The sequence below is a fragment of the Pteropus alecto genome, unplaced genomic scaffold (assembly GCF_000325575.1).
Source record: "Pteropus alecto unplaced genomic scaffold, ASM32557v1 scaffold196, whole genome shotgun sequence".
Lineage (NCBI taxonomy): Eukaryota > Metazoa > Chordata > Mammalia > Chiroptera > Pteropodidae > Pteropus > Pteropus alecto.
Genome location: NW_006439717.1, coordinates 112,791 through 124,920, shown reverse-complemented (window position 1 = coordinate 124,920; position 12,130 = coordinate 112,791). Strand labels below are relative to the sequence as shown.

At 37.1% G+C, this 12,130-nt stretch overlaps 1 protein-coding gene across 2 annotated transcripts in view; it reads left to right on the top strand.

Moving 5' to 3' along the window:
- Positions 1-12,130, top strand: part of DIP2B (disco interacting protein 2 homolog B) — a 168,872-nt gene that overhangs the window by 134,292 nt on the left and 22,450 nt on the right. For both annotated transcript variants that reach the window (XM_025050230.1, XM_015593190.2), the window contains 4 exons: positions 972-1,086; positions 4,198-4,399; positions 9,324-9,433; positions 9,571-9,651. In XM_025050230.1, coding sequence (XP_024905998.1) covers positions 972-1,086; positions 4,198-4,399; positions 9,324-9,433; positions 9,571-9,651 — 508 coding nt within the window. The remainder of the gene's footprint in view (positions 1-971; positions 1,087-4,197; positions 4,400-9,323; positions 9,434-9,570; positions 9,652-12,130) is intronic.

The window sequence follows — 12,130 nt, the reverse complement described above, 5'->3', positions numbered from 1 at the left end:
GAAAGAGATGGTCAGGTATGCTACCATATTCAACTTTCCAGTGACTTCCCATTATTTCATGCATTCATTCAACAAATATTTATTGAGTGCCAACTGTGCGCCACTGTTCTAGATGCTCAGATTGTGGCAATGAACAAAACAGGCCTCGTGGAGCTTACATTCTCCTTGGGAAAAAAAGATGGTAGCCACATAGGGAAATAGATTAACATGTGAGATGGTGATAAGTGCTATGCCGAAAAGAAAGCATGAGGGTGGGTGATGTGCTTGCCAGTTTATATAGAGTGGTCTGGGAATGCCTCACGAGTAAGGGGACGTTCGAGCGGAGACCTCACTCAGAACATCCCCCTCCCCTTGGCCTACCAGGTCCTCCATGGCCACCCTGGCCTGGCTCTGACCTCTCCCCACCGCTCTCTGCTTCACCACTCTGCTCCAGGCACACTGGCCTTCTTGCTGTTCCTCAAACCTGCCAAGCTCGTTCCTACCTCAGAACCTTTTCGCTTTCCGTTCCTTCTGCCCGGAAACCTCTTCCTCCAGATCTTCGCATGGCTCGCGTCCTCACTTCATTCAGGTCTCTGCTCCAGTGTCCACTCCTCAGGGAGGCGCTCCCCAACCACCCTGCCTTCATAGTACTCCCTGCACACCACTCCACCCCCTCGCCCTGCCTTAGTTTTCTCCTGGTGTATATTACAACATGACCTTATATTTGTTTGTTCTGTCTCTCTGACATGCAAACTCCATGAAGACAGGGCTTTTGTCTTATTTATCACTGTGTCCCAACATTCACTACAGTGGTGCTTACTACATGTATTTTGAGTCCTTGTTTTGATAGTAATGATTGTGACATTTTCTTTTCTAAACTGCTCATTCCTGGGTAGTGTGGTGGGGATGTCTCCTCTCTATATTCCAACTGAGCTAAGCAAATAGGACTGGTTGTAAAGGGAGTCCTGATGTGTTTGATCTGTCTCTCTTAGAATTGCTGTGTTTTCTGTGTCTGTATTTTATGATGAGCGCATTGTGGTGGTTGCGGAACAAAGGCCCGACGCTTCTGAGGAAGATAGTTTCCAGTGGATGAGCCGTGTGTTGCAGGTGAGCACACCTTGGGTCTTTGTCGGGGCAGGTTGGCTTTGTTGTCAGAGGTGGCGGCAACCACTGCTTAAGCAGTTTTCTTTGATGAACTAGTTATGCCACCTTATTTTTTTCTTGCTAATCACTACTTAATATTCTGGATACTATTAGAAGAATCAGATAACTAATACCATTTCTCCTTGTGAACCATATATTATTTTTCTGCTCAGGTTGCCAAAAACAATTAAATTGACTTGCCTCACAAATCCTTTTTGGTGCCTGACTGTTTACAACCTATGAAAGTTTTAACTGTCCATATGTGGAAGACATCTTTGACAGTAGTCAATCCACTTGTCAACAACTATAATCTCACTATATGCTGTACGTGGTGCTTAGAGTGCAAGGGATCTAAGAAAATATAAGATGTTGTTCCTACTTTGAAGAGGCCTTACTGTGGAGTTAGAGATCTAGGTGACATAAACCATTAGGGAAAAAGAAAGTATAAGGGATATGTTTCTAGAGGGGTTAGGCTAGAATGATGGAAAGAGCTTAGTCACCATTTAGAATCACACTTAGAATCCCAGCTCCACTCCCTGCTACATCTGTGCCTTTAGGCAAGTTACTTAACCTCTGTGGGCCTATTTCCTAACTCAGAAAGTGGGTATAAAATTATCTAATTTACAAAGCTGTTAGAAGGGTTAATTGATAGTGATTAGATAATTGAATATTTAGTGCCTGCCTTCAGTAAATGATGTTAGTGGTTATTATTAATAGCAAAAATAACAATCATAAGCATAATCTCCAATAAGGAGTTTGGAAAGTCCCACTCTATCTTAAATAACATTTCCTTTCACTCTGTCCCTTCACTCTGTTTTTCTGCTTAGTATTTATCTCCCTTTAAGTATGTTTATGTTTATTTTGTTCTACATCCACTATAATATAAGCCCCGTGAAGGCTAAGACTTTATCTCTTTTGCTCCCTGCTCAGTCCTCATAACCTGTTAGGTGGGCCAGCACATCATCATAGTAGGCTCAGTAAGTGTTTGTTGGATAAATGGAGGGTCCAAAGAAAGCATAGACTGTCCTTGCCATAGCAACTTACCAGTTATCGTGAGTGTTCCCAGCATCTATAACTTGTCTGCTTGGGGCATTTGGATTTATTAACTGCCAGTTAGTAGTAATGTAGAAATGATGCAAGTGTGAGAAGAATGAAAAGATTTCTTCCTATCCTCAGGATCTGTGATTTTGAATTATCAGCGGGTATGGCAAAGGCTATTTGTAATAGAAAATCAGAGAAAAGAAAGAGAATCTACTGAAGATAGACTAGACAGCAAAGACTGTGAGGAAGGCATGACTGGGCTGATCTCTGAAAGATGGCTAAGAATCAGACCTTCAAAGAGAATAATTTCTATGCTGTTCATGTTTTCAAACAAACTGCTTATTTCATTCAGAATGAACTTTGGAGTGTAATGGTGAATCTTGTGAATTATACATTGTTTTCCTATTATACGAAACTGAAATTCCCCAAGATGTTTGTTACTTTTCCCTAGAAAGCAACTATAAGAATTAAATGCAGTGCTAATTTACTACCCAAATTCTTGTAAAAGTCATTGGAAGTCTGATTTGGGCATGAAATAAGAGGGCATTATTTTCCCAGTCTCTGTAGCTTCTCAGCTTGGGACACTTGGATCCGTAGTAGAACAGAAAGGATATCATATGTTCTGGTTGGAAGAGAGCAGAAGTTGTTTAATTCCGGGTCCATGTATAATAATCTAAATACCTAACTCAATACCTTCTAAGGAATGTGGTCAATAGATGACTTAACAGATGGTGTGTTTTCAGTGGGGAAGCCAGGCTACATTTGCTAACTTTCTGTATATTCTCAAATACCAGAGACTTAGGAACTCTGCCAGACCTGCCATTTCCCAGTTGTTTCTGTGGGTTAGTAGGATAGTCTGGGGAGTATTGATTTTCAAGTTTATTCCTTTGACCTTTAAGTTGTTTCAATGAAGGACCTTGTTCGTATTTTATGACTGTGGTGCATTCTTCCTCTAAGGCTGTATTGCCTTTTCAGTTAAGACTTGTGGTTAATACAATAGAACCCTCTCAACTGGATTGTTTGGAACTGGTATATTTGGTTAGTTTCAAAAGGTAGTTGAAGCAAAAACATAAAAATAAGAAATTCTTCAAGTATTAAATTTTAACACAAAACATAAATGTGCATTCACTTCATGTAGAGTAGTGTGTGTGCAAATAAAGTATACCTGTTTGAGTTTTAGGTCAATTTTTTTCTATAAACTACATCCAAATGCATTGTCTTTGGTTTCTGGTTCCATTTCTTTTAAGTTAGATGAGAACACCAGTATTTGAAAAGGGACTGGAATACATAGTCCTTACCTTTTAAAGTTAACTTGTCTACCTATCAACAGTAGTTTTTTAGGAGCTCACTTTTAATGAGCCTTTTCAAAGCCTAACTCTTTCTGTCATTTTGCACTCATATTCTATCAGTCAACTATTAAATTATGTGAGCACAATAACAAGAACAGTTGGCATAAAAGGTATAGAAGCAAGCACAGCTGACACTAGGCAAGCACACAGGTGTGTGGCTGGAAGCAGGATGCACTGAGGGAGCTGGTGGCCTCCAAGGCTCAGTGTGTGGTAGGCCTTGCCTGGATGTTTCGCACAGGAGAGTCCTGTTAACCTGGTGAACCACTTAAGCAGGGGCCCCCTTACAGAGCTTCTTTTGTGTTCATAATAAAAATATTTGCCTCTATTTAACTGAGCTACATTGGACAGCTAAAATATTAAAAGAACCAAAGCAAATTTCTAGGTTTTTTTTTTGAAATTGTCATTCAGAGAAAATACTGAGGCTTGCAAATCAGTGTCCACCTCTGTTCATTTAGAGCGTATCTTACCCTTCTTGTGTTGTCCTCTGCCATCACTGAAAGGATTAGGTACCTTGAGATGTATAAGATCTTAATAATCTAGATGTATAGGATCTAATAATCTAGGTCTAGCTAGATTCTAGACCTAGATAGAGAAAGAAAGATCCTAGACTAGAATAATTATATAAGGAGGATATCAAATATAGTAAAATTAATCTCACTGAATATTTTTTTTTGTATTTTTCTAGGCAATCGATAGCATTCATCAAGTGGGGGTTTATTGTCTTGCTCTGGTGCCTGCTAATACATTGCCAAAAACTCCACTAGGAGGAATCCATATATCTCAAACAAAACAGCTCTTTCTAGAGGGATCTCTGCATCCGTGCAATATCCTCATGTGCCCACATACATGCGTGACCAATTTGCCAAAACCCCGGCAAAAGCAACCAGGTAATATGCTGGCTTTGAAGATGTAATATTAAAATTTTAACTTCAAGAAACTGAGTTCTTTCAGCATGATTCTTTTTCCAGAATTAGACCTTATAAAGATTAGCAACATAGGAATAGTTATCAGCTGACTGCAAGCAAGGAGGACTGAGACCCTGTGGAAAGGCTCCTCTGGATCTACAGTTGGCTCCCTCTCCTGCATAATTCTTAGTAATGTTCCTCCATTTCCCCTGGATATAAGGTATGGGGTCAAGATGATCAGAATCTCACTTGTAGAAATAGAATAAAGCAAGCCCTATAAGGGAAGGTTCTGATCATCAGAGTAGCTAGTAGTTATTGGCTTACTAAAAGCCAAATATTAACTAATTTTTACATTTTACAAATGTGATCCTAAGGCTTTGCCTCCAGCTGTGGAAAGTAAAGAAAAGTTAAGAATTTTGCCCAAACTAATATAGCTAGTTAGTGGTAGAAGTGAGATTCATACTAATTGTGACCCTAAAATCCATACTCTGAATCACTGTTGTACTGCTGTTCTGTTGAGACTCTGTTACCTAGAGTCATCCCTCGTTCCTTTGTAGCTTTCAGAGATTTAGCCTGTAACACCTCTGAGGGGGCGAGATACTTAATTCAGAAATTTCCTGGATTGTAAGCACAGAAAAATAACATGTTTGGCATTTGCCGTATTCTTATGAATTCAACATGCAAATAAGAGTATGTGAATTGTCATATGGAAAAGAGGGGAAAAAACCAAGTAGTCAATTTCACTTTTTTTCTTAATTTTTGACCAGACCTAGGTTATAGTGCTATGTAGGAGGCCAAAAGTAGGAGTTATTGATAGTCATGTTAAACTATTGATTCAATCCAACATGAAATCATTACATTTTATTGATGCTTTTTCATTTTAATTGAAAAGTTAATGAGAGGTTCCTGGTTTCCCGTATGCCTGAAAACACATGAGAGCCAAAATCTGGCCTTTACAGATCCTGCTGCCATCACACATGCACTCACAAACAGATACACTGTGTTTGTCAGCACATTAGCCTCCAGATGTGGTGGGAAGTGAAGATAAAGGTGGGAAGATTAGGAAGGAAAAGGGGAACATGGCATTTAATTATATTTCTGTGAGACAGCTTTTGCTGAAAGGTAAGCATGTACAATAATAAAATATATGTAAGCTTCTGACTTTCTAGGATATTTTTATCAGGATATTAAAATGTTAATAACATACTCTGCTCTGCAGTAGTTATTACTTCAGTGGTCTAGTGGCTAAGAGCATATCACAATTGTTTATCTAGATGTTATTGTTTACTCACCAACTAGCCTTATCTTAGTAACTGTGAGTATAGAGCTAAAGTATATGTGATATTTATCTATCTCTGCTAGTAGAAATAAAAGTTTATGAAGGCTAATATTCTAAAGGGGCAGTTAAAAATCCAGAAGTATTTATATTACTAATCAAGAAATATGTTAAAAGAAGTATCTTCATATTACTTGCCTAAGTATCTGACAAATATATAAAACAAAACTTCTCCATCTCAAATCCTGTTATGTTGAAGGCCTATATTTGTCATGAGTAAAATCCTATTTTAAATAGCACTTAATCTAGAATTACTTTAACAAAACTTCCATGTCACAGTAGATGCTTAAAGGATGTTAATTAGAGACAGTAGATGCTTAAAAACATTGCTTTTGCTAGCCAGTTTTCAATCAATTTTATTGAATGATAAAACCTACATAAAATATTTATTCTAAGCCCACATAGGCATAACATCCACCTGTTTGATCAAAGCATTAGGTTTGGATTCTGCATTTTTGCTGTCTGTTGTGATTGCCTGCTAAGATCTTAGTGGGATACGTATGGGTCAGACCAAAGCAGTTGGAAAATCATGGCATAGGCAAGGTAGAGACTATGTGGGGATAGTATGACAGTTTGGGGTTTAAGAAAAATACAGAAAGTGGAGATGAGTAGGAGTGAGATAAAGAAAGGAAAAGATGGAAAAGAAGATGGAAAAACTGTTGAAGCAGACCAGTGACAAAAATATCATTGAGATGCCATTGGAGCTATTATGTAAGCAGGGGTCCCCAAAGCCCGGGCTTTGGACCAGTACCTGTCCGTGGCTTGTTAGGCACCCGGCCACACAGCAGGAGGTGAGCGGCGGGTGAGGGAAGAAGCTTCATCTATATTTGCAGCTGCTCCCCAGCACTAGCATCACTGCCTCAGCTCCACCTTAGATCATCAGGCATTAGATTCTGATAGGAGCACCAGTCCCTGGTGCCAAAAAGGCTGGAGACCGCTGATATAAAGAATGGGAATGTGTTAGGACTGGTTTTGACTGCAAGTTTTAGAAAAACAGAGCAGCATCTTAAACAGGAAACAAGTTTATTTCTTTCCCAGGTAAAAAATTCAGAGCTAGGCAGCCTAGGACAAGGATGGTGGCTCCTCAATCACCATAGTTCCAGCTTCCCATCTTTTTGTTCTGGCATTATATCAATCATTTGTTTTTATAGATATGCTGTATACCAAATAATTCTAAAACTCAATGGCTTAAAGCAAGAAGCATTTATTTTTCTCTCATGGGATATAGATCTGCTGAGCTTAGCTGGCATCAAATGGGCTTGGCTTGGCTCCAGGCTGTAGGTTAGGTTCGGAACTATTCCATGTGCCTTCTCATCATGGGACCAGCAGCTCCCTGGGCCATATTTTTCTCAAGGGAAATGGCAAAAGCAAGAAAACAAGCCAAACCACACAAGTATATTGATACTTGTTTGTATCATGTCTTCTAACATTTCATTGTCCCAAACAAATCAGACCATACTCAAGATCAATGGAGCAAAGAGGTATTCTCCTCCCATGTAATCACAGCAATCAGAGAGGAAAAGAAAGATTGTAAAAGAAAATAATAATAATAATACAATCTGCCACAGTCATTTGTAGCACACTATCTCAGTCCAGTTAGGCTCCCTGACCACCAGCCATCATTCCTGCATTTTAGCTAAGAGGTGGGAGAAAAAAGCAAAGAAGGGAATACCCTCCCCCTTTAAATATTTTTTTTAGAAATTACATATATTATTACATATTATTATCCCATACTAAAGGATATAGTTTTTATTCCAGGCATTTGCCCAGCTAAAAACTGGGCATTCTGTTTTTAAGAAAGAAGAAGTGAATAGATATTGGGGTTGATGACTAGCAATCTTTGCTACAGGAAATTTACAGTTTTGTGAGAAAAATAAGGCATATTTACAGGTACAACAAAGTATCAGCAGTTAGCCTTCTAGATGTTATTGCTTTCAGTTATTTTTCACTCTCTGTGACCCAAAGTCTCAAGAAATACACACAGAAGAACCTAAGAAAATGCTGCCGAATTATTTTTGGAGTTTTAAACTACTCTGAAAAGTTCACTTTGTAAAATGTCACACTTACTTTGCAGTGTGAATCCAGAATCGGGCAATTTACACAGTCAAATACACAGAGGCCCTGTCTATATAAAAGCATATTTCCAATTTGATGTATCTGTAATTTGTTATGCAGTTTCTTAGGAAAGAATTTTGCATATTATACTTAAAATTGCAACACTTTGTAAACTAAAAATGTTCAGCAGTCAGAGTGATGGAGTACTTTACCCTTTTTGAATTTTTATTTGATGTTTACAAAATTTTCAATGTTTTATTTTGAAATAATTTCACACAAAAAAATGTTGCCAGATAGTACAAAGAATTTCCTTGTACCCTTGACCCAGTTTCCTCAAATATTTAAAAGTGATTCTACAATTTAAGTGATTTTTTTTCCCCAGCTGTTTCAGTATATTCAGGATCAACAGATTTTGGCAATAAAAGATTTAATATTAATCTCAGCATAGCATCAGCATTATTCAAAACTCAGCTGGCAATGTTATCTTTCAGCCATCTTCTTAGTTTTATTCAGTAGAGTCTTAATCAAGTGACCACCAAGAAAGGCATGTAGGACATTAGCTTTTTTTTTTTTGAGAGAGAGAATTAGAGTTCTTTTTATTTTGAAGTATTAAACCTATGGAAAAGTTGAAAGAATAGTATAACGAACACTCATATCCCTTCCCATAGATTCACCGATTGTTAACATTTTTTTTACTGAACTCTTTGAAAATGAATTGCAGATGTCATGACACTTCATCCCTATGTATTTCAACAGTGTATCTCCAAAGAACAAAAACATTCTCCTAGAATTTTCCTAATCAACCACAATGCTATTATCCTATTAAGAAATTTAACCTTAATATATTTTCATCTTATAATACACAGTCCATATTCAAATTTCTCCACTTGTTTGTTATAGCTGATTTTTTTAAAAAAATTCCAGGATCCATTAAGGATTATGTATTGCATTTGGCTGTTGTGTCCTTTAATTTAGAAGGTCCTGGCCTTATTTTGTCTTTAAGACATGGATGTTTTTGAAGAATCCAGGCTAGTTGTCTTGTAGAGTGTCCCACAGTGTGGGTGTCATTATTCATTTTTAATAAAGCACTTCTGATATTCCTGATGAACCCACTCTCAGTCCAGGTAGATGGCAGATTTCTTTCCAGACTAGTTATTCATTACTGTTAAGCTCACTTTTAGGGTTGTATTAGGATTAGAGCAGTAGGAACCAAGGCAACCAACTGTCACCTCCTTAGAGTGAAAACTCTCCTATACCTAAGCTGCAGGAGCCCACTCGCTCCCCTCTACCCACTAATCCCCAGCTCTCCTGTGGTCCTGTTTTGATTTTGTATTTATTTGTGTATGTACATATGGGTCGCCTTTTCCCGCTAGAATTCAAGCTATTTGTCTTGCTTGCACCTGTGTTCCCAGTGTCTAGAAGAGTGCTCAATCTGTTTGAACCAGTCTGGAAATGCTTTAGGGTAAGTATTTGAATTACCATCTCCAGAGAATTGATTTTTACCTTTACTTACAGGTGTAGGCCCTGCTTCTGTGATGGTTGGGAATCTGGTTGCTGGAAAACGCATAGCACAAGCTGCAGGAAGGGATCTCGGGCAAATTGAAGAGAATGATTTAGTGAGGAAGGTAAGTGTTCCAGAAGTGTTGATTTTTACAAGCAAGTCAAAGACAGAACTTAAACTTCCGGTAACAGATGTGAGATGTGTTAACCAACTTTTAAAAAGTTGCTGACTCTGATACTTTTTTCTGCTTTATGACTTTAGCACCAGTTCCTAGCGGAGATTTTACAGTGGCGAGCCCAGGCAACTCCTGACCATGTACTCTTCATGCTGTTAAATGCAAAGGTATGAAAAATTCAGTGGTATTTCAAATCAGTTGAATATTGTGGGAGTATCTTAGGCACTGTTGACCTTTCTCTTATCAGAAAATTTCTGTTGCCAACTCTGAGGGAGGAGTTACTGCTTTCTCCTTGTTATGACATTTGAGGATAAATTGTGCAATCACTTTAAGGTTGAAATGAGACCTCCTAGAGTGCTATTTAATACTGTCTCTTCTTATGTTACAATCCAGTCATCTTTATTCAATTCTGATAAGAACAGTGGGGCCAACAATGAAATTACATAGATCTACAGATGTATAAAATGCATTATGTCATGTGATTTTTTTTTCCGCTCAATTTGACTCTTAATTTTTTGATTTCTGCCAGGAAGAAAGTGACTTTAGGTCAACATTTGAAAAACCGAAGTTATTTTTGGTACAAACTTAAGTGATTTATTATTTAACAGATAAAAAGCAAATTGAAAACTATTGAAGAGTATATTCAACTATTGCTTTCTAATGATGGTTCAGCATATTTTTTAAGTTATACAATCTGTGGGAGTCTGCTGAGATCTGTTTGTTTTAATGGCTGAGTCAAAAGCTAAAAGTACTGTGACAATAGCATGTAACAATATTTCTCACCAGCAAGGGGAAGACTGCAGAGCCTATTGGAATTTCTTAGGAAAGACCCAAATTGCCCCCATGTGCCCCGGCCCCCCTAGATTCTAATATATTTTATGCACACATATACACACCTTTGAGAATTTATGCAGTGATGGAACTTAGTAAGAGGAATATGCTGGGCATCTTAGTGAGAAGTCATGAAAAACCTTGAGAACCATGGGTATATGGTAGAAAACTTTGGGACTTCCTTGCTCCATCTCTGAATTCATTAGGGTCCATTTCAGTAAGAAGATGTCAGTCCAGCTTTCTTTCCATTCCACTTCTAAGCTTGGCTGCAGTCAAAGTTATAGCCCTGTAAAATGTCTACCCCAGATATTTGTTAGTGAGTATAAGTTTAAATTTGCTTCTTGATTAGAGAAGTAATATATATGGATGACTAAAGGACATGCAGTCTGTTTAGTCTTCTTCATATTCTAACATTTTACCTTGGTTTAGGTCAGACCACCAGAAATCTTAGTAACCATGTAACATTGTTACCTCACGCCCAGAAAATTGTTTTTACTGAAGTTTAGTTTGCTGCTATACCATGGACCAAAAAAGAATATAAGAAATGGCCTTATGAAATTAGCCTGACTTTAGCCAAAGAAATATTCATTTTGGTGTTATAATACTAATGTCCAGCAGCAGAGAGTTGACTAAATAAATTGGCATATAAACATGATGAAATACTATTTAGCCATTCAAAACAATGTTATAGAAGAATATATAATGACCCAGAAAATATTCATGATGCGTAAGTAGAAAAAAATAGGATATATAAAACTTTAATAATTAAAAAAAAAACTTCAATAATAATTGAGTACTTAATGAAGACCTTGTTCTGGGTGCTTTATATTTCATAGTTCATTCCAAGGTTGAGGTAACTGGGGCACAGAGACATAAAATAACTTGCTTCTGGTCACAGAGTTAGTAAGTAATAAGGCTAGGAAATTAGCTCTTTGATTTGAACCCAAACTAGCTTCAGAGCCCACATTCTTAACTAAGGCACTACACAGCCTCTGGCAGATAGTATAATATACCATTTTTTAAAATACCACTTGAGAATTTATATATAATCCATACTCAGTTTTTAAAAAAACAGAAAAATATACACTGAAATGTTAATAGTGGTTACATCTTATATTTATTTACCTATATTTTCCAAATTTTCTATGCTAAACATGTCTTATTTTATATTACTGAAATAAAAGTTAGTTTTAAAATAATCTTAAGTAAAACTTATTTTCGTCATGAGGTTTTTTGAGACCTACCGTTAAAGTAATGAAGAACATGTGGTATTGGCAGGACAGATAAAGAACAATTTGTCATTAAGTTGAAGGTAGGCATACCCAATGATTCAGCATTTCCATTTCTAGTTCTATACCTGACCAGGCTTATATATTTATACACTAGGAATTGTACAAGAATGAGTGTCCATCAGCAGTAGAATGGATTAATAAATTGTTGTATGTTCATACAATTAAATATACAATAATAAAAATAAATGAGCTATACCTAGGCCCAGTAGCACAGATGACTTTTAATGTTGAGAGAAAGAAGCAAAACACAAAAGTATATACAGTACAATTCCATTTCTGTAAAATTCAAAAATGTCATGAGTGATAAAAAGAAATCAGCAAGTAACATTAAAAAGTCAAGAAAGTGGTTAGAGATTTTTTTTGGGAAAGAGAAGGCTGATCTGAGGAGACTCACATAGGTGCTTTTGAGCTGCTGGCAGTGGTCTTTTTCATGTCATGCTGGTTCTTATACAGATACTTGCTTTATAATATTTCAGTAAGTTATACATTTATATTTTATGTATTTTCCCAGTAACTGGAAATT